This window comes from Micropterus dolomieu, linkage group LG08 (assembly GCF_021292245.1).
Source record: "Micropterus dolomieu isolate WLL.071019.BEF.003 ecotype Adirondacks linkage group LG08, ASM2129224v1, whole genome shotgun sequence".
In the NCBI taxonomy this organism is placed as follows: Eukaryota; Metazoa; Chordata; class Actinopteri; order Centrarchiformes; family Centrarchidae; genus Micropterus; species Micropterus dolomieu.
In genome coordinates, this window is record NC_060157.1 from 21759380 (window position 1) to 21785653 (window position 26274).

A 26274-nucleotide genomic window follows, 5' to 3' on the forward strand; every position below is an offset into this window, starting at 1 on the left:
TATGTAATAACAAAACTTTACAACAAGAGGCTCCATTGTTGCTAATGCTAAGTAGAGATAATTGTTCCACAAATGTCAAGTTGCGTAACATTTTCTAAATGGCAATTAACAGATTTCTTAATCTCACTGATGTTATGGTGTAATAATGGTGAAAGACACCACGCGTATTAAAAAGGCATTATGGGCAAATGTACTGTATGAGAGGATTATTTCCACTGATGCTCTGCAGAATCCAAAGCAGTTGCTGTTTTTCTGACTCATATTTCTGTATGGTGATCCTTACTATACTTTTAAACACTTCAAAATAATAACCCTGGCCTTTATTAAAAAGCTAAAGTGCAATCTGTCTTTAATTGTCTGTTCCTCTGACAGTATTTTGTCATATTCAGTCTCCTATTCTCGGTTCCCCCATTCATCTCTGATTGATTTTAGTTTTTCAGACAGTAATATTGGAGCTGGGAGATGAGACTACGAAGTGTGATTTATGCAAGGCACTTGATCGTGGAGCCTTGCAAGATAGGGCTGAGCAGTTTTCCTCAACCCCCCCGAGGATGCATGAAATTGAGCAGAATGACTATACTCATCCTTATATAAATTACTCTCCATACGCTCCACCTAGACAAGCACATTCAGCGTGCAAAATAAAAGGAGACATATTTTTAGATTAAATATTTCTCTTCTGAGTTTTGATGTGAGAAACTGAAGTGTGACATTTGCCTGTTGTGGCTTGTTTTAAAGGCAAGTGCAGCCCTCTCTCTGCTGATGATACTTTGAAAAGCACTTTGAAACATTTCCAGTGAGCCAAATTGCGATGACAAATCTATTTCTCTCTGCCACTGTTTTCATTTTATTGTTTACTTCTTTGTGACAACGCCGGGAAGGAACTCTTTACAGCACCGGCCACTGAATGTTAAATGGAAACAACTCTCTCCTTTTCTTATAATCCCACTGTCACAGCAGGTTCGATAGGAAGCTGCAAAGATGAATTTCATTATAATGTCAATGTCTTGTCTCTACCGCTGGACCCCACCTACCCCTGTGATGCTCATTAATGACAGTAATTTGGCATTGCAGTTATCTCAATTGCAAATTAAACCATAACCTTTAATGGTGATGTTAAGTCGATTTTTCATATCAAACCATATTTGCAGTCATGTAGCTATTCAAAGCTAACGCACCTCTGTGAGACTGGATCTGGTACGCTTATGACCCATCTCTCGCTGCTGGGATTGCCTTTTTTACTTTGGCTTAAAAATTAACTGTTAAGACTGTCTGGCTAAATCAACGCTGTGCACATTTTTGCTAAGAATATATTGGGCCTGTTTTGCTGTCAGCTTGCTAAAGCTCCATTTCCTCTCTGTGTGTTGTAGTCCTGCTGCGTGAGGAGGTGGCCCAGCTCCAGGAGGAGGTGCACCTGCTGCGGCAGATGAAGGACATGTTGAGTAAGGACCTGGAGGAGACCCAGGGAGGCTGTTCGGCCGACGTGCTCTCTGCCACCGAGCTCCGCGTGCAGCTGGCCCAGAAGGAGCAGGAGCTGGACCGAGCCAAGGAGGCTCTGCAAGGTGAGGACCCCGCCAGTAAACAAGAAGCTGTGTGTTATTTGAAACACTAACATCATTGTGAATATAAAATATGGACAATAATGCTGCAAGCAAGCCAGTGGTAGCGGATAATATTTACAGTGTCTGTTTTAATGGAATAAAATAAATTAGGTTTCATTTTAATTAAGTATTTGAAGTAGTTTTTGTGGCTTGCTGCCGCAATGTGTCTGGTTTGATTCAGGCCGCATGGGGACCTTTGTTGCATTTCATATTTTGTCTTTCATTCTTCTCTCTCTCCCCACATTTGTTGTCCATCCTGGTTGACCATAGTGAATGACAATTTTTTAACATGTCCTGTTGATTTTTACATGCTGTTCCAGAAAACATTTTGTTGTGTTGATTGACATGATCAACACTAAAACAACTAGTAGTTTGTTACAATTCATACTGCAATTCACAATGGTCAAGGAAAAACGATATCCACCATACTTTAGAAAGCCTTTATTTGATGAACACAACGAAACTAGGTGCCCTGTAAAAATTGGATGTATGGAAAGCAGAGTGAAGCTGCCGCAAAACTCACTTCCTGCTCGAAACATTCTGTAATCTTTTTGTTCAGAGCTCCTATCGATTTTCTTTTTGCCTCTCCCAATTCATGCTGAGAGAAAACCCGCTCTCTTTTTCTCCATAAGGCTTGAACCCCAGTGCATTTTTTTGTGTCAACATAATATTAATACAAGTGTCTGTAACAATGTGGTTAATGCTGCCCATTAGCTGCCTTTTGGCCCATTAGCATGTGTTCCGCTTCAGAGATGGAGTGGTGTTTTGGGGGTGAGAGAGGACAGTGACGCTTTGACTTTTCAAAAATAGCCGTTCTACGCCGTCACTCCGTTCCCACTCACTGCTCACATATCCTGATGTACACACAGCACAATGTACTGTAGAAACGCCACTCTATCTAGAACAATGCTGCATTCTGAGGTTAAAGATGAGAAAATATCTTAGCATGTTATGTATGTTATGTATATTAGACTACCTTTCAGCTCAATGTTTTATAATTTTTTGGGGGTATATTACATTTTCTACCTCAGAAGCTCTTTTTCACACCAGAGCTGTGGACTTGAGTTAGACTTTACAAAAAATTACAACAAATCTATGAACAATGAACAAATATTAATGACAGTTACGGGCAAGTCTAGCCCACTTTGAATATTTAATTATGAGAGGAGCACATTGAAGGACTTTGTCTCAATTACATAGAACGAAACGCTATTAACAGATAAATGAAAGACTAATGTATTATTAAAATGGTCAGCATTTAGGGACTGTGTCTTGGCTTGCAATTTTCGTATGAAGATTTATTACCTGACTTGGACTTATCTCTAATGATTTGAGACTTGACCTGTACTTGCCCCAAAATAATTACAAACAGCTCTGTGAATTAATAATGTCTTTTGTGTTTACACGCTGTTTTCATGCTGAAAATTAGTGCTTTTCTACCTGCTACCTTACTAGAATCAGGTTTCATTATGTGACACAGATAATAGTTTAATGAAAAGGAAATGTTATTGTCTTTGCTACTATGAAAGACTTGTTTAATGTTTAAGTGTGATTACATATACATTAACCTTATGGTTGCAGGTTACCACAAAAAAGAGAGCACATTAGAGAGTGCCTCAACACTTGATAATTATCTATTCAGAACTGATGAAGTACTGATGTATGGTACAGATTCCTGTCTGTTACTAATCAACAACCACAGTATTTGGTTATCTGTTTTGAGTGTATGCGAAATGGGAATTCACTGAGAAATTGCCTTCATAGAGACTTTGCACAAGGTAAAGTAATGAACAATTTCTGCAAGGCAGTGCACAGTGGATTGCAGGGCATCAAGCAGAGATGTCATCAGCGTGGCAGTGAATCCTTCTTTTCAAAGAATTATCGCCCATGGAATGAGGCAGTGCACAAAACCACCATTTGGTATCAGACAAACACATGACACGCTGTCAGGGGATTTTGTTGCTGCGACATTTCACTTGACACTCGCAGCCTACGCTTTTTGGAAGAATTGAACAAAAACAAAATGGGCTGGGGCAGAGCAGAATAGAGCACACATCAAACAAATACTTATCTCTTCTTCAGCTGGATGTTGGGCTGCACACAGGCTCATACAGTCATTTGTATGACTCAGGCCTGTTAATGAAGGGCAAAGCCTACCAAGCCCAGCAGGCACTGACAGGAATCAGCTTTATAAAGGGGGATGTTGGTTTGCTTACAAGGTCCAGAAACATTAAGCAGGGTGGATCTGGTCTGCAATTAAGATGGGGTGTGTGGGAAGACAACAGGAAACTGGCTGTTGTCACATTCAAGTTTGGTTCTATTGGAGTAGGTTCAAAGAGTCAAATCAAATTCACTGTGAACTTGAGTGAGAAGACACCGTAGATATTTTTGCTCTTAAAGCTATTTTATATTAACAAAAGAGCAGAAGCTGAATTAGAATTTCTGAATAATTTATATTTTCTTATTGTAGTTTTCCATACGACCTGGCCGGTACAATAGTAGCTGGTTCCCAGCTCTTTTCTTAGTTCAGGGTTGTCACACACCTTCATCTTCATACACTGACACTGTGGCTTGCTCAGACTTCAGCTTCCAAATATTCTGTTTTTTAAGACAGCTATGAAAGGCAGAACTGAAGAAGCCTCTCGGATGAGAGGCGAAACATCTTCAAGCATCATCGAACTAGTTCAGTTGCCCCTGATTTTAAAACCATCTTTTAGACATCTTATGAAAGGCCGGCAACTGTATTAACTAAGTTTTTGCTCTTTGGTGGGTAGCATCAAATGAATTTTGGCTTTGTCTGCAGAAATATTTACAGTTTACTTTAACACCTCTGTACACTTGCCTAACTGCTGAGTGGTTGTGATTGTTGTATTATCTGTTTTGGAAAATCGCCTCCCCTCTGATTCAATTTGAATGGGGGTTTCAGATGCTGTTTAACAATCCAACAAGCACTTCATTTGAAGCATACTGAAGCCTTTAGTATATCTCATTTAGTAAGTTTGATACATTTGTTTACTCATGTGAAAGAGGACATTACATTTTGGTTTAATTGTCTTGCTGTTACTATTAAAGGACATTTGAACTACTTGAAAGATAAAATTCCCTATGTTTTGCAATAAATTACTCAGCCTTTTGGTGTCAGGATTACATTGAGTAGCTTTAGGTTCACCGCATTTGCAGGGTCGGAACATCTAATGGTGGGCTTCTCAGGACCACATCAGCTGTGACCCAGCTCAAGTCCGAGTCTTGTTAATACTGGGTCACTCCTGGAAAACCAGATAGCTGTTAGTTAGTTACCTATATGTTCCTGAAGCACTCAACATTATTTGTCTGGTTACTTTTTGTGTTTGAAGGGTTTGTGATACAGGAAAAAAAAAAAAAAAAAACTCATTAGTAGTTGGGGTTTAAAGTGGAAAAAACATAGGCCAAATGTTCTTGAGAATACCTCATTAACTACAGCAATTTTTGTATGCTGCCAATTGATTGGAGGCAAGATGTCGACTCTATTTGATTTCCCACAGTTTTCACAAGGCTGGCATATTGTGAACATCCCACCAGATGCTCTGGCAAAGTGTTTTCCTCGAAGAATGAGAGCAATGTTTGGAGAACGTAAGCGCCCTGGGGGTTTTTATTGAAGTGCTACCAACAATTATTGTGAAGCAGAGTAGCTTTGTGTTTTTTTAGTTTTTATTTCTTTTTTTTCCTGTAGTTCTGCTTTGGATGAAAAAAGCGAAAGGCTGGAGTGATGAAGTGGTGCGAACCAAATGCCTCATCCCCTCCTTTGCTCTCTGCCACTTGAGATAATACCTGTTTACTTTGGGAATGGTTCACAGAAACTGTGTTGCCACTCCTACCTCAGTCAGCTAAATTACATGCAGATTTTCTGGTGCCTATGAATACAAAATGGAGAACGCAGATAGGAGCACTGATTTTCAGTCTGTTTTCTCTCCAGTTATTCTTCATTTTCTCCCTCGCTGTCTCTTCGTGTGTCTCCCCCCCACCCACTGCTTTTGTTTGGTGTGATGCCCACACAGTTTCAATGTTAAGACCTGAGCTCACTCCCACTGTGTGCCAGACATTAGCCTGTGAGGACTATAATTGTAATCGTGGGTAATTGCCAACCTCTCACAATTGCAGGTTTTGTTATGAGGCCCGTGGGCACTCGATCCAACCCAATAGCTGCTGCTTGGAGTCATTTCATCCCCCCTACTTTAAAGTACACAACTGATGATGAACTGAAACTGGTAGGCAATCTCCAAAGCCTAAAGTGAAGGAAATATGAGAGAACAATGGCTAATGCAGTTAGACTGTCGAAAGGTGTTTATAGGTTTACCCGACTCTTATTTGGACGTTGTCATCAAAGTTGTGTTTAATGAATTTTCAAAGTATAGCTGGCCCTCTCTGTTGTTTTTAATTAGCTATTTACGCTTTGGCTAATTACCGTCACTAAGGGACTCCCAGTCAATCCAGAGCTTAAATGAAAGCAGCAGACGGCTATGTATCATCAAAGCACAGTGTGCCTGCTCTGTTTAGTGTCATTTCACGCTACACCGTACTCAGAAAGCAGCTCTGTCCTTGACTACAAGCCCTCTTCCTTCACCAGGCATTTCAAAATCAACACACACACAGAGAGACACGCACACGCACTCAATCTCATCAGGCCACTTAACCTGATAACATTAAAGTAATTGCAGCGGTTTTAGTGATGTCTTTTATTTTTAAACAATGAAGGCTTTTCTTTTTCTTTTTTTGACACTCCAATTAAATTTTGGAAACCAGCTAATTTCATTGTGGGCTGGTCTGGTTTTGCATTCATCGTAACAGGTAATGAGGACAGTTTTGCTCTCTCAATTTGCACCTCACTGTATTCAAATCGGTCTTGAGTGAGAACACGTGTCTGGATCCGAGCAGCCCCTCGTGGTTATCGGGTATACCTCAGTTAGACAAAGAGACATTGTACCAGTACCGTTGTATCAGAATCTCTGTCGCAGCTGACCTACACTTTGCACTCAGCTGTTAAAGTGGTGTTAACATGGCTTGCATCTGAACAATTAGTCTCAGCCTTTTACAGCGCTTGTTAATTTTGTTTTCGATCCAGCGAAGACAGAGAGGTGAGTAATGAGGTGCTGTTATGAGATCAAAGTATGATTCTGCCCTTGATTCCCTGATGTCTCAGTTCTGCTGTTTAAATAGTTTGCACACACTATCATTCACACACACACAGACACACACACACACACACCTCCAGATCACCGATTAGTCAGCAATGGTTGATCTATATTTAATGGATAACGTATAAAATATAAGCTGGGCATAAACCAAATGCTAATGACAAACTGAGGTTTGAAATTCATAATAAAACATTAATTCACTGTAATTAGTATCACCATGTCTGCAAAGAAGTCTGATACTAGCTCTACAGTAAGGACTGTTACACGGTGCCAATGCATTTATCGTCATAGAACCCCTTAGTTTGTTTTTACCGAGGAAGTGAGCACACTGTGCGGCTCTGAGGCTCCTACTTCATTATTCAGCAGATTGAAAATCCCAAACCGTGAAAACTGGACTCCCTCCAATGAGCCGATGTCTCTTTTGTTCTCTCCCCAAATAATTATGTTAAGAGCCGACTAAAAGCCTGCACCTTCTCTTTAGGACTGGAGTTATATGGAGTAGTGTCAGTGTGAAGTGATTTCAAGAACATCATTTTCTGAAGGGGTGAGCCTATCTTTGTGATCCTGTGTGGCAGGTAAATTGAACTTGCTTGGATAGCAGTCTTAGCTAAAATGCAGTATTTAATTCATTGAAAAACTGCATATTCTATGCTTTCCCTGTATTGTTGTCATACTCTGGTGTCATTTGTGTGTCCATGCAGAAATTAGTTAGGTGGGGTCTTGTTATATTTGTAACATAATCGATGGGGCACATCAGATAATGCAGGTTGTTATTTAACCAGAGACAAGCAGTGTGAGTGGGATGTGAAAAGCGTAACACAGTGATAGGTAGGAACTGCAGTGAACGAGATGGCTGAGGTTGATTTTGTCTCTTTACAATCAAGGATTATCAGATAGCTGAAAAACATTTGTTACTTGATTATCCCTAGACTTATTTCTTCGGCCTTATAACATGTAATATATACATTTTTGCTGTTTATTCAGTGTTTTAAATAGACAGTCCACTAAAAACATCCTTTGAGTGTCCAACAATGCCCCCCCGTAGCCTTGAAAGGTAGCTGTAAACACTTTGTAGCATCTTCTTCACAAACAACTGCCGCTCTGGTCAGCTTGAATTCATGTCACTTACAAAAGGGATTCCTGGGGTGGCATGTTTTCACAGCAGGAAAAAACTCCAAGAAATTTCTCCTCGTGCAGTGTAATCGACCTATAACCATCTTCTGGTGTCCATTCATGTATCAGAGAGGGGAAGGCAATCACAAAACAGTGACTGGGACATACCCTAATCCTTCTACTAAGAGGAAGCAGAATGGCAAATGGTAGACTCACAACTTCAAAAAAACCTGACAAAATAATTAAACTAAATCAGACAAATGCTCAACCCAAGTATAAGTTTTAAAAAAAAATACAGCTGCTCAATTAGTAAACAGTTCGCCATCTTCCCCTGTTCCCTATCCCTTACTATCCTGACCACCATACATCAAATCATTAATCCTTTATCTATGGTATATCTACTGTTTATGCAGTATATGGGGGGAAACCGAGACGAATGAAACGAGGGATGAAGGTAACTCAACAATTTTCTCCTAGCCCATACAACCCTGCCAAACTATGTTATACTTTGTTAAGAGACATTCTTTTTGGTGAGATTGAAGCAAGAAAAATTATGTTGTTTGGTGGGTAAAACATGCACACACACGCTATGCCTGTGTGCCAGAGGAAAGGGGACACCGGAGCTCAACCCCCTTCATAACCCATCTGCTGTAAGGCTCATCCCTCCTGAGTAGTGAAGGTGGTGGAGGGGGACACATATATGCAAGACATGCAGGATGACCCAGGTACATAATTTCAATGCAATACAAATGCCTTCCACTTGTGTTTAAACATTTATTTAGGCTACACATAGTCCACTCACTTAACATGGCTGTGGATGAATTAAAAGAAATATGACTTATTTTATGTGACATAAGCTGTACACTGAAAGATTTACTTAATAAATAGTGTTGTATTTTCCATACCGTGTTTTTACAAGCAACGCATCACATCCACACGCATTAGCTCGAATAAAATGTGATAACAATATATGAAACTAGCTTGTTATTTGCTTGACTGAGGCATCAAAACTAAATGAATTTGAATGTAATTTAAAACTGTTCTGGAAGCATAGGGAAACAGATAGCCCACCTACCAGCAGCTCTAAAGCTTACTAATTAACATGTTATACCATGTTTGTTTAAAACATTCTTGTCTGGCCGCAGTAAAGTCCTCATCTCCAGTGAGACTCGTGTTTCCAATTTTTTGCTATGCTGAATTAGCCTGCTGCTGGCTTTAGCTTCTAATTTATCATACAACTCTCAGGGATGTCAATCTTCTTATCTAACTCTCAGAAAGAAAGCAAAGTTTCGAACTATTCCTTTGTTATTTTTGATAGAGGACTGGCTCCAGCCAGTAGAAACTCCCTGAGGAGTCCAGTGTTCCTGTTTAGTAGCTAATGAGTTGGCCGACTCATTGCAGGCAATCTAAGCCCTCCAGTTGCAAAGCGTCATAGAAGAGCCCAGCAAACAAAGGCTTGTAGCCCACTACAGTGGTAGATGCTCACATTAAACTACTTTACAGCATAAGGGCTTTAATAGAAGAAGAGCCTTCATGTGATGAGCTAAAAAACACTTATGCATACTTTAGAGAATGTGTCAGGAGAGTGTTATACAGGCAGGTGTTTTTGTTTTTAACATTGGGCAGTTGGAACAGTGGCTATGACTTTTTATAGTGAATGTGAGTCTTGATCTGTCCTTCTTCTTATGCAGGCTGGAGTAGGTTTTAGCATCTGAATTTACATGGAGGCACACACAGCTTTGCACAAAGACAACCACTTATGCACAATTTAGACATAGAGGAATGCAAGATATATATTCATGGCAAGAAAGAGGATGCTTTCACAGATATAATTTCTCCATGAAAGACTATTAAATTGACGCCTCTCCAATAGCTTCTTCTCCGTGTCTTCCTCCTCCTACAGCTCCAACACACATTAGCTTCAGCTCTGTATGGTTCCCAGGTGGCCTCCCCCTTGTTTTATCGGGTAATAATACTTGGAGGCTTGGACCGAGCCACAGAGTATGTAGTCATCAATACGGCCATGAGCAGAAAGAGACATGCTAGTGCTTCCCCATCTCACCTACTTTCTTTAGCGTAAGGTAACTGCAGTGAGCTCCAGGACCATCTTTGTTCATTATAGTGTTCATAAATGGTAAGTAACAGTGCTAACATGATTTGGGAATGTGAATAGACCCTTTTACTGAGAGTCACAGTGAGTGCTTTCTTGTCTCCGACACCAGGAGGGTCGATGTTGCCAAACGGTCACAGGTGCAGGATGTGAGGCAGCAGCAGCGTTTTTTGGCTCATCTCAAAGACGGCTTTGATTTCACATCCTAAGGCAGGTGCTGGGAGGTTTCCTGTTGCTCTTGGCCAATGAGGGATGTTTCTTGTCTTCCCTATGCCGGCTAGTTTGGCTTTTATATCCCTTTTGCTTGGGGATTGCACCTCTGCAGAATGGGTGAAAGGAACAGATATGAATGGGTGACAGGAGGAAAAAATAAGGGAGGAGGAAAACGAGAGGGTGAATATGCCCTTGTAAAACTGCACTTCCATTCCACTTGCCTGAGCGTGCTCCCTAGACGCAACTTGTGAATGTCAAGCAATTAACAAGGCTGTGATATAAGTTAATTAATGACACACAGCTGGCTCAGAGGGGAAAAAGAGAGGGAAGAAAAAGAAAGGTGAACACATGATAACAAGCATGAAGAAGAACACAGAGAACATGTGATGAACAGTCAGGGCTGCTGTGCTTTCAAATAGATGTCAAAGTGGAGAAGACAGAGGTGGACAGCCACAGTGAGAATACATTAAATGTAAAAAAAAGCATACATTATCACTTAGGAAAGATAGCTGGAGGGAAACTCAGCTTTAAGCAGATGTCTGGAAAACAGCTTTGCATTGCAAGAGGTGGAGAAAATCAAGAGAAAGCAGGAGAGGAGGCAGATGCAGAGGAGAGAGAAAAAAGATGTTGTCTTTGAGAAAATTAGAGCTTCTCTGAATCACCACGCTGAACCACATTCTTTATCATGATGCGTGGGTGAGGTACCAGAGGATTAGACAGAGTGTGTGGCAGAGAGATAGATGAAAAGAGAGACCCAGCCTGTAGCAAATCCTGCAGCAGAGAGGAGTCTGACAGGAGGGTTCATGTGTGATTCACCCCTTCATCAACACGCAGTCACGCCACATTAGACTGGCAGCAGCAGGTGCATTTAACGTTTTTACTTAAAATGCTTCATAACTTAGTTAAATAGCGCATCACTACAAAACATTTTATCTGTGTCAATAGACACACATTCTGTAACATGTTTTCTTTCTCTCAGTTATGGTGTAAACTCTGTTCAAAACACAATCTATATGATGTAACCCACCACCAATAAGTTATTAAACCTCATTTTTATTTTCTCCTTTACATGTAAATGTATTCTATTTCACAAACAACAATTGCACTTTTGCTGGCATACATGTTCACACACCAACACACCTACAACCAAATCTTGCTGGTCTCTTCCCCCTCTCTGTCTCTCTCTGTGTCTCTTTCTGTCTCTGTCTCTGTCTCTCGTCCTTCTTTACAGCCATGAAGTCGGACCGTAAGCGCCTGAAGGCGGAGAAAGCAGACCTGGTGAACCAGATGCAGCAGCTTTATGCCACACTGGAGAGCCGGGAGGAGCAGCTCCGCGACTTCATACGCAACTATGAGCAGCACAGAAAAGTATGGCACCCATGTTCCGGCCAAATATAGTCACACAGAAACCTCCATAATAAGAGTCTCTTCTTTTGTAGGTTTGCTGGTTGGATGCACATTGTAGTTTATGTATCTAACAACACAACCAAATAAAATTAGTTTTTTTCTCTGAAATGGTTTAGTAAATGCGTGAGACCTTGTGTTGTTTCTCTGAAGTAGTCTTTAAAATGTTAGTGTTAATGCTGTATAGGAATATTTTATGGAGGTGTGCAGTGTACTTATCTACTCAAGTGTAAAGAAAAATGAATTGTTCAACACTGTCTGCACATGTAATTTAAGGGACTGTGAGGATGTTTACGTTTCTATAAGTGAGAAGTTTCTCTTGGTATCAATTGGTTAGATGTTCAAGTCAAGTAAATTTTATTTGTATAGCCTAGGAAACATGTATTGCTTTTCATGCTCAGACAGCAAAAGCACAGGGTTATCTGGGATGTTACATAAACAGCAGGTTTAAGACAGCTGTGTTACTTCAGTCAGTCAAGCAAAGGCACTGTTTAAGCTTTAATGTCATCTCAGGACAACTATAGTAGTATACAGTAGGATTATAGTAGTCAATCGCAAATCAAGCATAGCGTTTGTTCAGGCAGACAACAAAGCCAAACTCCGCTCATTCCAGCAGCATCCTCAGCAGCACATCAGCTGACAGCTCAGCTGATTCCGCTCTTAGCATTCATTGGCAAATTCCAGACAAGGTGCCTATTTAAGCTACCGTAGCCTACCTGCCCATCCTCGCTGCTTCCTATGCAAAGCTCATAACCCACCGCCACCCCAGCTCTACCTTTCAGGCTGTATCTGATAGGGATGCACAATAATTACCAATCCGATTAATATTGGCCAATTGGGCATATCTCCTTATCGGAAGCATTGGGGAATTAATTTGGCCAAATAGAATAAAACATGCTAACATGCGCTGCCGCGTTCTGGGCGTCATGTCGCTGTGCACGGATAGAGCCACACAGACGCAGTTCAGGCAGCTTAGCTCCTGTCCTCCTATGTCTACATGATTCAGTGCAGGTAACAATGTGCAGATTGAAGATACATGGCATCTAACCTTAACAGTTAGACTACAGACAGCTTTCATTTAGCTCATTGTACATCTAGCTTTGCCAAGCTAGCGTTAGCACGGTGTGCTTTTAATATAGAGGATGAGAGACGTGGACAGAGCGGATCAATTAACCCCGTCTACATGTTGTGCTTGTTTAATGGATGTATCGACAAAGTTGCCTTTTACTCTTGAGGTTTTGTTGCACATACTGCAGTCGCTTGGAGTTACCTTCACTTCAACATGTCCAACGTGTTCGTTACTGCGGCTCTCTGCCTCAGGCTTTCCAGGTATGCACATGGATGGGCAGGGAGGTGCTCTTCCTACCTTATGGCTTTTCCACGTAGACATGTGGAAGGGTGGGGAGCTGCTCTCCCTCATGGCTTTTCATGTAGCAATATCAGTCTTTGATGAAAGTTGTCCTGACTGAATTAGCTGTTTAGTAACAATTTAGACCCTTGTCTTTTTCTAGAAAAAATGATTGCCCTCACTGATTTAAAATTTGGTTCTGTGCTGTTATTTAGCAGGTTTGACTCATTTTACCTATATTCCAAAGGTATGCTTGATATGTGAACCAATTCATCAGGATCTCTGTGTCTACTAGGAGAGCGAGGATGCAGTGAAGGCGCTGGCCAAAGAGAAGGACCTGCTGGAGAGAGAAAAGTGGGACCTGCGGCGGCAAACCAAGGAGGCCACGGAGCACACGGGGATGCTGCGCTCCCAGCTCGACCTCAAGGAGAATCGCATCAAGGAGCTGGAGGCTGAACTGGCCATGGTGAGGCAGGCTAAAAGATAGCCAGGCAGGCAGAGAGACAGACTCCCTTTAATGCTTTTAAAATGAAAAAATCTTTCTTTGTCATTGAAAAGTGTGATTTTCTCCATGTTTAGCATGCATCTTTGTGTGTATATAAGATATTGGGCTTTTTTATGTGTAAAATACAAAAGTACAGTCACCAATGAAGTCCAGAATAATGGAAAGATAGAAGGACAGTAGAACTGAACTGAACCAAAGCACAGTTACCAAGGCTCAAACACATTGCATCACGTGTTGAATATATTAACAATAGCAGTAAGTACAGATACAAATAAGAAAGCATAAATTAAGTTTCAGTAGTGTCACTATGCACTATTGTCTGTATATTGTATATAATCAAACACAGAAAGCTTTTGAATGTACAGTATAGCCATCCCTCATGTCTCCAACCCACCAGATGAGTAACTGTGTCAATCAGAGAATGGAGTACCGGGTGTTTGAGCGGGTTGCGGACAGGGACTACTCTCCTAGGGTCATGGCGGTAAGGATGGGCCCCCAGCTTAAATTTTTTTTACCTTTCTTGACCTTCCCGCTCCCTGGAACTCTCTCCTACTTGTGACCTAATTGTCGTTTTGGAAAGCCATTCTTCAGCTGCACGTTTTTGACTAACCCTCAGCCGACCCTGACTGCTCCCAGTGATCCTAACATCGGTGGTCCCACGGATTCCCTCTGTGATTGATCGGAATGTGTTTTAGGTCTAATTGAGCAAGGCAATGCTTGGGGGGAAATACATCAATATTCTGACAACTAATCATTAGATTACTCCAGTGGTTTGTGATTGTGTTCTTTTTTGCATGTCAAATCCTATGATTGATAATTGTTTGACCGCTGGTAGGTAGAGATGATTGCAATGAAGCTGATTGTGCCGGTGTTGATTTGCAGCCTGCCGTCGCTTGGCATGATGATAAGATTCGCACAATAACAAGATTTCAAGCATTTGTAAAACACCCACATGTCAAGGCTAATCACAAAACACACACAAAGGGGTGAAAAAAAAACTTGCAATAGATACAAAAAACACAAGCACAAACACATCTCCCCAGGTTCCAGTAGCTCTAAAAGGTTGTGAATTGTGCTTTGTGTCCAGCCTCTACAGAGCTAATATATTCATTAAACTTATAGAAAAAGCTTCATTATTTCCAGTTTCTCCATTGTTACACCCCACCAAAGCTTAACTTCCACCCCTAAAAGGAAGCAAAGCAGCAAACACCAGTTCTCCAGATATTCTGTCCCCCCACCCCCCCACCCCCACTGCACTCTCAGGAGTGGCAACAAGAGATTTCGCACAACAGAGGACTAACATGAATACTGCTGCATTTTTCATGAGACAACAACCACGTGAAGCACAGAGAAGAACTGGCATGTCCGCATGCACTCAGAAACTAGTAGTAGGATTCTGGATACATAACTTAAGACGTGCGCACACATATGACTTATGAATAAATAAAAACACCAACCTACTCAAAAACAACGTTGTTACTTGTTGTTGCTTGCTTTCTGTCTGATTGCGTCTGTCTGTCTACCTTCTCAAGGCCAAACAGTCACTAGCCACCCTGACCAAGGACGTGCCCAAGCGTCACTCTCTGGCCATGCCCACGGAAACTGTTGTCAATGGCAACAACCAGGAGTGGGTGATGCAGGCTGACCTTCCCCTGACTGCTGCCATCAGACAGAGTCAGCAGACCCTCTATGTCCACACAGGGCATCCCACTGACAGACAAGGTAGGCCAACATGAGCACACATACCGTTAACACCCTCATCTTGTACATGAACTGACTCACACAAGGTGCCATACCATAATTTACCCCTCTGCATGCTCATGTAAACCTGCTTCACACACATTCACTCCTGCCGTCCGCTCAGTATGACCGCATTGTTTGCCACTGATGACGCTCCGTTCTTGACATTTCATGCACAGTGAACACGTTTTTGGCTTTACAGCTTCCATTTGTCTTTGCCGCACACAAATGTTGATTCTGTATATGACGACGGTGGCAGCTGAGGATCAGTTGGATGTTAAGTACTGTATCTGTCCAGTTAAATGTATTTTCACAAAAGTTTCCTATCCTATGGGTCCTATTTCTACTTTTCAGGCCCCTCACAACACTTGACACTCTAGGTTCACCATTTAACTCCCTTGTGCAGACACACATCACAGACAGAGGAGGACAAACGACATTCTCTGTGACTACTTATGTGAACCATGGCTCACCCTACAGGCGTACACTGGCAGCTGAAATGCATCGCAAACTGCAAGTCAAAGCATCAACCAGCTTTGACTTTCGTTTGAAATTCAAAACACAGTAACAGTAAAAACGCGGCTTTCCCTTGAAGAGCTTAGCCGCTTTGACTTTTGTTTCCCTGTGTTGCAGTGCAGCGAGCCAATCGCGGCTCATCCTCTCATAAAATGGGGAGTGAAAATTAAAAAAAACGTTTTGCGATGCTTTTCCTGCTGCACATGTCTGCAGACAGAGATTCATCAGTATGTGGTAAATTAGGTGATTAAGTCAAATAACTGGAGGTAACATTATAGTTACATAATCTCTCCCCTCAGAATCTGCACTTCGTGATAGTTAAATGTCATCCAAGTGTCTGGGGCCAACAACACAAAAGCTGTCAGCCTGAGAGGTTCATCCAAAACTTCCTAAAACATACGACTAAACATTTCTAACCTTAAGAGCCAAACCTGGACTACTGGCACCTTCCAGCCTAAAAACAAAGTTCTACACAAAATTGGCCTTGCTTCTGCCAGCGTAGGATTGATTTCAATCCTCCTAGAGCTTGGATAAAGGGCAGCCTCGGGTTCAAACGGGTTGCTGGCTAATTGGGGACATCTGGAGGAAGAAGCACACAAAGACAAAAAAACTGGGAAAACGTGTGAACAGTCACGAACCCCTAAATTGCTATGCAATTGGTTGCACTGTATGTATCAGTCTCACCGGTGCGCACACACTCGCTCAACCCCTGTTGAGCTGTTTTCACTGTTGCCTAGCAACTGCAGCTGCAACTAATTTGAGGCTTTTGGTCAGGGACTTTTTAAATATATTTTTATTTAAGTGTGGAATTGTTGAGAACAATCAGATTTTCCCTATTCAGTAATTTTGGTGCCCAAACACACCCCAAAGAAAACAAGCCTTTTCTCTTTTCCCTCTCGTCCCGTTTAGTGGCTGCCGTGCGAGTGAGCCCGTGCCACTCGCGTCAGCCCTCCATCATCTCTGACGCCTCGGCGGTGGAGGGAGACCGGTCATCCACGCCCAGCGACATCAACTCACCACGCCATCGGACTCACTCCCTCTGCAATGTAAGAGCTGCCCACCACCGCACCCTCCCAAGTAATCACCTCCTTTGTAGTAACTGCCGACTGTCCTGCTTCCTGGCCGCTGCTTTTCCCTCCGCCATCGTTCTGGCTGAATCCATGTTTGCCCCACGCAGTCTGTTGTGTACTCACTCTGCAGCTGTGACTTGAATTTATGTGAAAACCAGTTGTTGAATAAGTGCATGCCTGGCATGTGAAGGGCCACTTCCCCTTTGTGTTGTGATCTTTATCTTTGCTGGTCTCTGTCGCCCACCCCGCACCCCTTCTTCACTGACTTCTCTGCTCTTGCATCTCTCTGTTCCTTTGCCCATCTTCTCATCTTCCTCTTCCCTCTCTCTTTCTCCTTCTCCCTTCAGTCCCTAGAAGATCTGGAGGAGGCGAAGCGTAAGAAGAAAAAAGAGAAGATGGGGCTGGGCTCCCTGTCGCGTGTCTTCGCGCGGGGCAAGCAGCGCAAATCCCTCGACCCCGGTTTGTTTGATGGTACTTCAACGCCTGATTATTACATAGAGGAAGATGCAGACTGGTAAAGCACACATGTCTGAGCGAACCACCTGGAGAGCCTTTGTGGCAATTATCAGAAGACGAGCGTTGTGTTGAAGCGTGTGTGTGAGAGGATGGGTGTGTGTACAGATATAATAACGTGTGTGCCAGTGCAAGTCTCATGTGCAAGCATACTTATGTGTATGAGAGTGTGTGCATGCGTGTGTCGCCCGTGGTCAGAGACCATGTGAGAAGCTGGAGGCGCGTCTTGCTTCGCTGAAGTGTACACCTTAACGAGCACCTGTATGTATGTACAGTCCTGTAAATAGAGTGGACAGTGTGACACAGCGACCGTTTGGATAAGTTCTATTGAATCTGCCCTCCAAAACGGCTGTGTTATTGGATCTTTTAATTGTTCTCTACATTTTGACTTTTTGTTTTCACTCAACTGGAAACTTGAAGGACTGCTGTACTTGTAAATAACACAGTTGATGTGCACTTTGTGCGTGTAAATGTCTCCTTGTCCTGAATGCCTTTTGTTATTTTTGACATGAACTCCCCTCCTCACTACCTTTTAACTTAAACTCCTCCCTGTTTATTGTCTTGCTTGGTCCATCCCCCCCTCCTTCCACTCTGCCATGATGAGAACAGTTTCCTGTAGGCAACATGCAGACTCCTCAAATCCACCTCTAATTCGATTGTACAGCACATCCCTCAGCCGCCAAGAAAACCGCGCACTCCTTGATGTTTGCTGAAATGAGACTTCAAAGACGCTGCTAAGCGAGGAACGAACTTTCAATGCAGAACAGTTTGTTCCACGGCAACATGAAGCCAAACAGGAAATGTAAGAAATGTGTTTTCTATCTGTTAAGATAGAAGGTACATGCCTAAGGTGTGACATGCATGCACATAGTCCCAGTCCCCAAATGCATGTTGAACAAAACCCTACTGGACAGAAATGTCTTTCTCTGGGTATGTTGTCGAGGGGGTGAAAAACTGTCTGTTTAAAAAAAAAAACAAAAAAACAAAAAACAAAAGAGAGGTCAGTTACTGATTTCATGATGTTTCCTCATGACTTCCTCCATTTGAAATGTTACTCAGAAAACGTTCTTATGAATGTTCAAGAGCTTAACATCCCAAACTAAAAATAGAATGTTTTAATCTGCACCTACAAGGCTCTTTAATGCGAAATTACATTTGAAATATTAAAGGTCAGCAAAGTCAGCAGACACAAAGAAAAATCCAGCACCACACTATAAATGTTTAAATAATTATTCCACTTATTCATGAGGCATTGTACCATTTTCTCTCTGTAAGATCCTACAGTAGCTTGTAGCTATCATTTTATTAATGCTTAAACAAGGCTAGTGGGAGCAGAATTATTCTGGGAAACGTTAGTCTAAAAAAAGAAAGCTATTATCACAAAATAAGTGATAGCATAAACATCAATTATACTAACATAGTAGATATTTAACTGGTGGTCATTTTAACAGAAAATCAGAACTTCAATTTAGAGGTCTGATCACGGAGCAGAAATTAAATGAACTGTTATAACAATAACAAGTGCCAACTCAGGAGGTTAAAAATCAGATTTAAGCAGGCTAATCAAACTGAAGTAAATGCATACCTTCTGCCATGACCCCATGAACTCGGCAAAAAAAAATCAGATGCAGGGTTCAGGCCATTGCTGAAAAAGGCAATTAACTTTGTGCCAAAGGTTAATAGCATTTATTCAAGCAAAAGAATAACTACAGACATTGGATTATTTTCATCCTTTCATTGGATTGAGCCGGAGTCTGCACTGCCACCCCCAGGAAATCTTTTCTCTCCCTGATATTAAACTAACACTGGGTATTTATCAATTTCTTCTGAAAACCACAGAGTCACAGATTACATTGTGAGCTGTATTTAACCGCACTGCTTGTCTAAAGAGCGTCTGTGTAAGCGGTGAGGGGATTATCATTTAACCCTTAGCTCAACCTACATTTGGATGTGGAGGTGAATCACTAAGGTAATTCAGAGATAAAACTAATAAGTATGTATAAGAACAACAGCTCAACCAGTTTTATTTCATTAATGAATGAAATGTATGAACATCTAGGCTATTTTTAGTTTTTCATTTAACCAACCTTTATGATCCTCTGCTGCTGGGGGAAAAAACATATCAAATGAAAAACATTGTATGATTTTTATGTTTAGAGCCACGGCCTCTTTGAGTTTACTTTTTTGTTTTTTTCCACAAATATTTTTCTTTTTGTAAATGAGATAGCATTACAGAAATAAAATTAATATTATTATTAAAGAGTTTTATTTAAGGTCAAAGATGTAGGCCTCAGTGGAGGACTTCACATTTTGAGGTCCTGAGATGTTTAGAAGTGGATAGTAGCAAACTTTTAAAGGCATGGCAACAAAATTACGCTCAAAAGAACTAAATGAGAAAAATAAGATTATTTTAAAATAAAATAAATAACGTTGAATTTCCATGTGGCTGTCCTCTCTTTCCCTGTTAATGTTTGTGTGTGTGTGTTCATGTGTTGTGTTATGGCTCTAATCCTGATTCGTCCCTTTATGCTTGGGGGGGGCTGCCATTTTTAACATATGCGTGAGCCTCCCTCAGCCCTGCAAGTCCATCTGTGAGAGGACTGCATCCCAAAAGCTTCCGAATGGCCTCCTTTCCTCTCTTTTACAATTTTAACTCCTTATTCACATGGAAGCGCATTTCTTCCTCTTCTTCCTGTGATATAGAAATCAATAATCAGAAAATAGGTGAAAGGGGAAAGGAAGCCATGTCAGATTGTTGGAACGAAACTCATACGTGTCAGCACATGGTGTCAATGATGTTCTGCTTTGATTTGACCCCTGACCTCTAACACTGACCCCTCTTGTCTCACCTCCACCGGACTCTCAACACAGTGAAGTGACCCAAGAAGTAATCAATCAGACTCAGTGAGACCAAGGAACACCAGTCCCAATTGCTATCAAAATGTGCTGGGTTGCAAACTGTGTTTGCAGATGCCTTCTAACTCTCAAACATCACAGAATGACCCTGGAATTTAGCACTTCTTCAAGTTAAATCTAAATCTGACGCAAACATCCGACAACAATTGAGTGCTTTATAAGTGTTTTTTTCCCCTTGTTTATTCATATCTTGATATTACAACATCCTCCTGAACCCGAAGTCTCTTCCTGGGACTTTCAACAACAATGACCACTTGAAGTTAGCAGTTAAAGGAATACTTTTACATTTTGGGAAATAGACTTAATTGCTTTCTTAACGAGAGTTGATACCACTTTAATGTCTGTAAGCCAGATACAAAACGAAAGCCAGCAGCCAGTTAGGTTAGCATAGACTGGAAACAGGCTGGCTTTAGTTTGTATTTACTGTACATACATGAGAGTGGTTTTAGTCTAGTCTCGAGGCAAGAAAGCGAATAAGCGTATTAACTATTCTTTTAACTTCTTTGAACTAAAATTCAAGCTTCTCTTCTCTCGGCAAGAAAGCGGATACTCACATCACAACTTATGTAATCTATTCCTTCAAGGCACTTTACTCTCTAGCTAGATACTTCTATTTGGTACACTGTACTAGGCTAATGGATCTTAAATTGTGAAAATGTGTCCATCGGACTGTTGATCCATTCAATTGAAAAAAAAATGTATTACACAATGTGAGTGTGACATCACATCAGAAACGCTGCTGTATTGTAGCAATAACATCCATTACACCAGCTATTGAAAGGGCACGTTTAAGGATTGATTGCTTAAACAAAACTGTCTCCTGTGTCTGATGTGAAGTGGACACACTGCTATTCTCTCTATTCAAAAGGATTAACGATCCACCGCAGTGTTTACAAAACACACCGAACACTCGTGGCCTCAGGTAAAGGACACTCTTGACAGTAATACCACCACATGGCTGTCAGGTGTTCTTCTGACTCACTCCACTTTCAGTGGGTTTTAAAAAGGCATTAGAGGGTCAGCCCCACATGAGGACCTCACTCTCAGGTCACAGAGAGTCCAGTCTCCAACCGGTTGGCCTTCAGCTGGATGTCAGAGAGGCAGTCCTGGAGATCTTAATGTTACATTCCTTTGTTAGGACTCTGTCCGGAGTGAAAAACAGACGTATCCGGGCAAGGGAGCATTGCTGTCGAAAGAGCAGATTTATTCAGCTTAATATGAATCGCTCTCAGCGGGGCACTTAGAAGTATAGTTCAGTTCAGCCTTCATTTTATGCATTGCTCTTAGAAGGGCACATAAAAGCATCCAGCTTGAGATGAATTGCTTAAGATGAGTTTAATAGGAACCTGTTTATTTGGACCCTACAATCATTCAGCCATGAATCTCTTTTGGGGTAAACACAGTGGTACAGTAAAAGCTTGCTGAAAAAAGTAGGGTTGGAAACAAGGAGACACAGAGAGACAGAACCACAGAGGAAACAACCAAGCTGTGATTCAGAGAGAGCATCATTCTATCTCATGTCTTTTTTCTCCACTGAACAGTTACACAAAATGGATGTTTTGGGGAGCAATATGTCCAACAAGTAGGACAAAGATTCTGTGGCCATCCTTTATGGCTGAACTCTCAGGTAGATGCTTGTTTTGTCCAAGGCTGATCTAAGGACTCATAGCTTCCCAGGAGTCCTTAGAGCAGTCACTGGGTGAGCCATAGAGCACTGCTTGGAGGAGCAGTTCGGTATTTGTGCTCATGTAGAGCATGTAGACAGATAGGTCGTGAGGTGTTATTTTGTCATCAAGTAGAAAAAATTGTGCATTCTCTGTGCCTGTCAGTGACGACAAAAAACAAACAAAACCTCAAGCAGATGAGTGTACTGCAGGCATGTATATGAGCAATCACAGCAATGATAATATGTTCAATATTAAAACCAATACATGATGCTTTACCAACTGCTGAGCCCCAAACTGGCACTAGGTTGCCCCCAGCTGGTAAGACAGCAGAATAGCTGCCAGTGAAACAAAGTGAACGAGCGATTTTGGCCAATATGCTCAGAAACTGAAGAGAAATGTAAACAGGAAACATTTGGCCCAACTTAGTAACATAACAGGAAAGCAATACCAGACTATAAGGAGTCATTTAAGGAACATTTAAAGGGCACAATCCAATTTCAAGGCAGCATTTACCCACAGTAAATTATGATGATGTGAGGCACATTTCATGTGATCATAATGCATCAACATATAACATCATTTTCCAAATTGCACGCTTTTTGTGTTCATCAAGCTGTTGCTGCAGGGTAATTTGGACTCATGTTAATTCAACAGCTCAAACAGCTGCCCATTTAATGGACTTCTTAAGTGAGGAGCTTGTTTATAAATGCTGCAACTTTGTTTACAGCATCACTGGCAAACGCTTGGCTTGTTGACATGCAGCCAAAAGCTTAGGATGTTGTGTTTGTTGTGAAGAAATTACTCACCATCCAGTTCCCTTTCCCCCCACCGGGCTGATTTTATGTTAAAACTGATGTTAATTTGTTGCAGTATGTTGGAATTAACATTTTGTTTTTATATCGCTCACTATACCCAATACCACCTCTGCCTTCACTCGCAACCCTCGACTACATCACCCACATGTCTCCCCTAACCCACTCACCCAGACTCGGACAGCCTCTCCAGCCCCACTCGCCTCAGCCTGTCTGACGGGTCTGAGGACCAGCTGGACCGCCTCCAGCAGGTGGAGCTGGCCAGGATGACACCCATGTCCCAGTGGAGGGCCGGCACCGTGCAGGCCTGGCTGGAGGTTGTCATGGCGATGCCCATGTACATCCGCGCATGCTCAGAAAATGTCAAGAGTGGAAAGGTAGGATCGCATCACTGACATGATGCAGGTGGACTCACCAACCGGTCATATTTCAATCCATATTTTGAAACCACCTGTTTATAAGAAACTTAAGCTGTGTGGCTTTAGTTGCAGTAAACTGTATCAGGCTACTTTGACATTTTGCAGGTTTTACTCGGGCTTACAGATGAAGACCTGGAGCTGGGTTTAGGTGTCAGCAGTTTAATGCACCGACGGAAACTCCGCCTGGCTATTGAGGATTACAGAGATGCTGAGAACGGTAGAGGGTGAGGAAGGGAAACAAAGAATTCTTTGATGAGTTGTACATTATGTGGTGGTGAGAGAGGGCCATCTGTTGGTGATTTATAGGAATAACAGTGGTGTGGGATCAACTTTCCTTATGACTCTCAGAAGCCGTAATATTGATTTTAAATAGAGAGAAAAATGTAAAGTTTCAATAAACCCAAGTTTCACTGTCTTTACGGCTGTTTTCAAAATGTCCTCCTACCGATTAATGACATGCAGGTCAGCTGGTGATCTGTCCAGAGTGTTTTCCTGCCTTTACGAACAACAATATTTAATAAGTGCAAGGGTCAGCTCATCATTCGTGTTTTCTCACTTACCTCTTGTAGTAGTATGCATAGCTACTGTATGTAGTACTGTAGCCATGCAGCTACTGTAGTTTTATGTGCCCATGTTTTGACATATTCAATTCTGCAACCTCACAGCATTGGGAAATTGCACTCAGAAAAATCAATAACAATGTGCCTTTCCAGAATCATTGCCTGTTGCTCTGGATAACAGTGAACCTTTTTCTTTGGAGCTACTTCATAGTTCATACCAAAGAAACAGTCCCTTTGAAAACTGTTGACAGTCAGATCTGTGGGCTATCCTATGTAACAGGGACAGTTTTTTCTGGAAGAAATGTAATTTTTTAGGGCTGCAATTATTTCTAGTATTGATTAATCGAGTGATTACCTTCTTAATTAATTGTGAAATAGTGAAAAATTCCCATCATAATTTTATGTAAAGCCCAGGTTGAAATATTCAAGTGTTGAGTGTTTTGTCCGACCAACAGTCCAAAACTCATAGATATTAATTTTACTGTCATAGAGGACTAACAAAACCAATACAATTATTTTTTTTATATACTGGAACCAGTGCATTTTTTTGGCATTTTCAATTAAAACATGACTTAAACAGTTATTACATTATCAAGACCGCTGCTGATGAACTGTTTAAATATTAATCTGGTGATGGCTTTGGTAAAAAGGGATCGTCAACATTATTACAATTCATCCTGAAAGTAACATAAACATCTGAGGCAAATTTGATAGCAATGCATCCAGTAACTGTTGAGGCATTTCACTCAACCTGTCAGCCTTATGGTGGTGTCTGAGGGAAAGTCATGCGATATCCAAAGTCTGTAGGATTTAAGCTCTGGCAACCATGAAAGTACAAAATTTCATGGCAAGCTATCCAATAGCTGTTGAGATCTGGACCAACCGAAAGACACTGCCATCCATAAAGCCACACCCCTGGTATATTTTCATGGATAGATACCACAAAGAATAAGTGAGAAAATGTGTTTTTTTTGTTGTGATTCTGGTGAAGTGACCCTTTAAGAAACTGTTGCACTGTTTCTCTGCAGGCTGTCCAAGGCTGCAGATATGGACCACCACTGGGTGGCCAAGGCCTGGTTAAGCGATGTGGGCTTACCTCAGTACTCCCAGGCCTTTCACACCCACTTAGTAGACGGGCGCATGCTGAACTCCCTGACACGTCGTGACCTTGAACGTCACCTCAACATTACAAAGAAGTTCCACCAGGTCAGCTTGCTGCTGGGCATCGAACTGCTGCACATACTCAATTTCGACAAGGAGGTAAGTAGGACTCCACACCGTGTTCACAAGCAGGAGGACAACAGTGAAAATGGTATCAGTTGAATAAAAGGTGTTTGGTTTCCAGGCGCTGCAGGCTCGCCGGATACAGTGTGAGCACCAGAACATGGATCCATTGGTTTGGACCTCTCATCGGGTCATCAAATGGATCAGAGAAATTGACCTGAAGGTGGGGACAGAGAGAAAGAGCATGCAACTTTAAAAACACATGCAAAACAGTTCTAACTTCTATACAAACAAAAGATTATCTTTTTTTTTAACTCAAACCTTGAAACAAAAACCAAAGCTGAAATTGTCAAGAAAAAGCTGCCGTTGTAACAAAGGAAATATTCTGACTAAATTTTAATAAACAAGAGACATATTATTATCACGTGGTTGTGGGTAATCGGGGCTCCTGTGTTTACTCAGCGCTGCCTCTCTCCAGTGATAGAAGGCCTTTGTTATTGTACGTCTAAGCTGCTACTAGTTGATTACAAAGCCTTTCAGATTACAGCCTCTACGGTGATGCTGCATTATGAATATCCCCAGTCAACACTGTCTACTGTCTTGGCATAGGAAAACATGTTTCCATGGTGAGATATGACCATATTCAGGGTGTGTTGAGATAAGGCCGTCTGGACTGACATCCTGTTAATATCCTCAGGAAGTGTGAATTAGTATACTGATATTAATGAATGAATCAATATGTTCTTTGTCTAGAAGCAAATTTGACATAATTTTTGATAGACTCTTGATATCACTGCCTTTTCCTTTAACTGGTAATGGCCAAAGTTTTACAGTATCAACAGAGAATTTTAGATTGCATTGTTTTGAATAAAAGAAGAAGTCACTATTTGGCCTTCTCTCCTTCTGTCCAGGAGTTTGCTGAAAGTCTTCTGAACAGTGGTGTTCATGGTGCTGTCATGGTGCTTGACCCCACTTTTAACACTGACGCCATGGCATCAGCGCTGGGGATCCCCAGCAGCAAGCACATGGTTCGCCGACACCTTGTTGAGGAGATGAAAACCTTAATTGGCCTGGCCAGGTGAGAGGAGACATTCACACAGAGACACCAAGACAGACCCCACTATAGTTCCACTTCCACAGCCTCTGGCCTCACACGCTCCTCCCGCGGGTTGGCGCAGGCTTCCCCCGCAGCCACTTGCGGAGCTCCTCAACTCCGAAAATATTCAAGCACATTTTTGTTTCGCCATCACTTCTCGTAAAACTGTCAATATTCCAAATCTACACAGCTGATTTCTCACCTCAAAACTTCTCAGAAGTGGATTTAGTGATGAAATTCCATACGAAACTGTAAAATATAAAACTTTCTGTTGCT

General features: G+C 41.7%; 2 protein-coding genes across 16 annotated transcripts in view; both read left to right on the forward strand.

The window, feature by feature from the left end:
* LOC123975310 (kazrin-like) overlaps positions 1 to 19743 on the forward strand; it is a 212987-nt gene extending 193244 nt beyond the window's left edge. For 13 of the 15 annotated variants that reach the window (XM_046056676.1, XM_046056681.1, XM_046056680.1 and 10 more), the window contains 7 exons: positions 1371 to 1562; positions 11440 to 11576; positions 13256 to 13426; positions 13863 to 13946; positions 14998 to 15187; positions 16631 to 16767; positions 17139 to 19743. In XM_046056676.1, coding sequence (XP_045912632.1) covers positions 1371 to 1562; positions 11440 to 11576; positions 13256 to 13426; positions 13863 to 13946; positions 14998 to 15187; positions 16631 to 16767; positions 17139 to 17309 — 1082 coding nt within the window. In that variant the 3' untranslated portion in view covers positions 17310 to 19743. The remainder of the gene's footprint in view (positions 1 to 1370; positions 1563 to 11439; positions 11577 to 13255; positions 13427 to 13862; positions 13947 to 14997; positions 15188 to 16630; positions 16768 to 17138) is intronic. The other 2 variants (XM_046056677.1, XM_046056678.1) reach the window with 2 other exon arrangements.
* Positions 19744 to 22866: 3123 nt separating this feature from the next.
* Positions 22867 to 26274, forward strand: part of LOC123975326 (kazrin-A-like) — a gene marked incomplete at its 5' end in the record, with an annotated part of 13638 nt that continues 10230 nt past the window's right edge. Inside the window, 5 exons of the mRNA XM_046056729.1 lie at positions 22867 to 23076; positions 23224 to 23342; positions 24707 to 24938; positions 25024 to 25125; positions 25814 to 25980. Coding sequence (XP_045912685.1) covers positions 22867 to 23076; positions 23224 to 23342; positions 24707 to 24938; positions 25024 to 25125; positions 25814 to 25980 — 830 coding nt within the window. The remainder of the gene's footprint in view (positions 23077 to 23223; positions 23343 to 24706; positions 24939 to 25023; positions 25126 to 25813; positions 25981 to 26274) is intronic.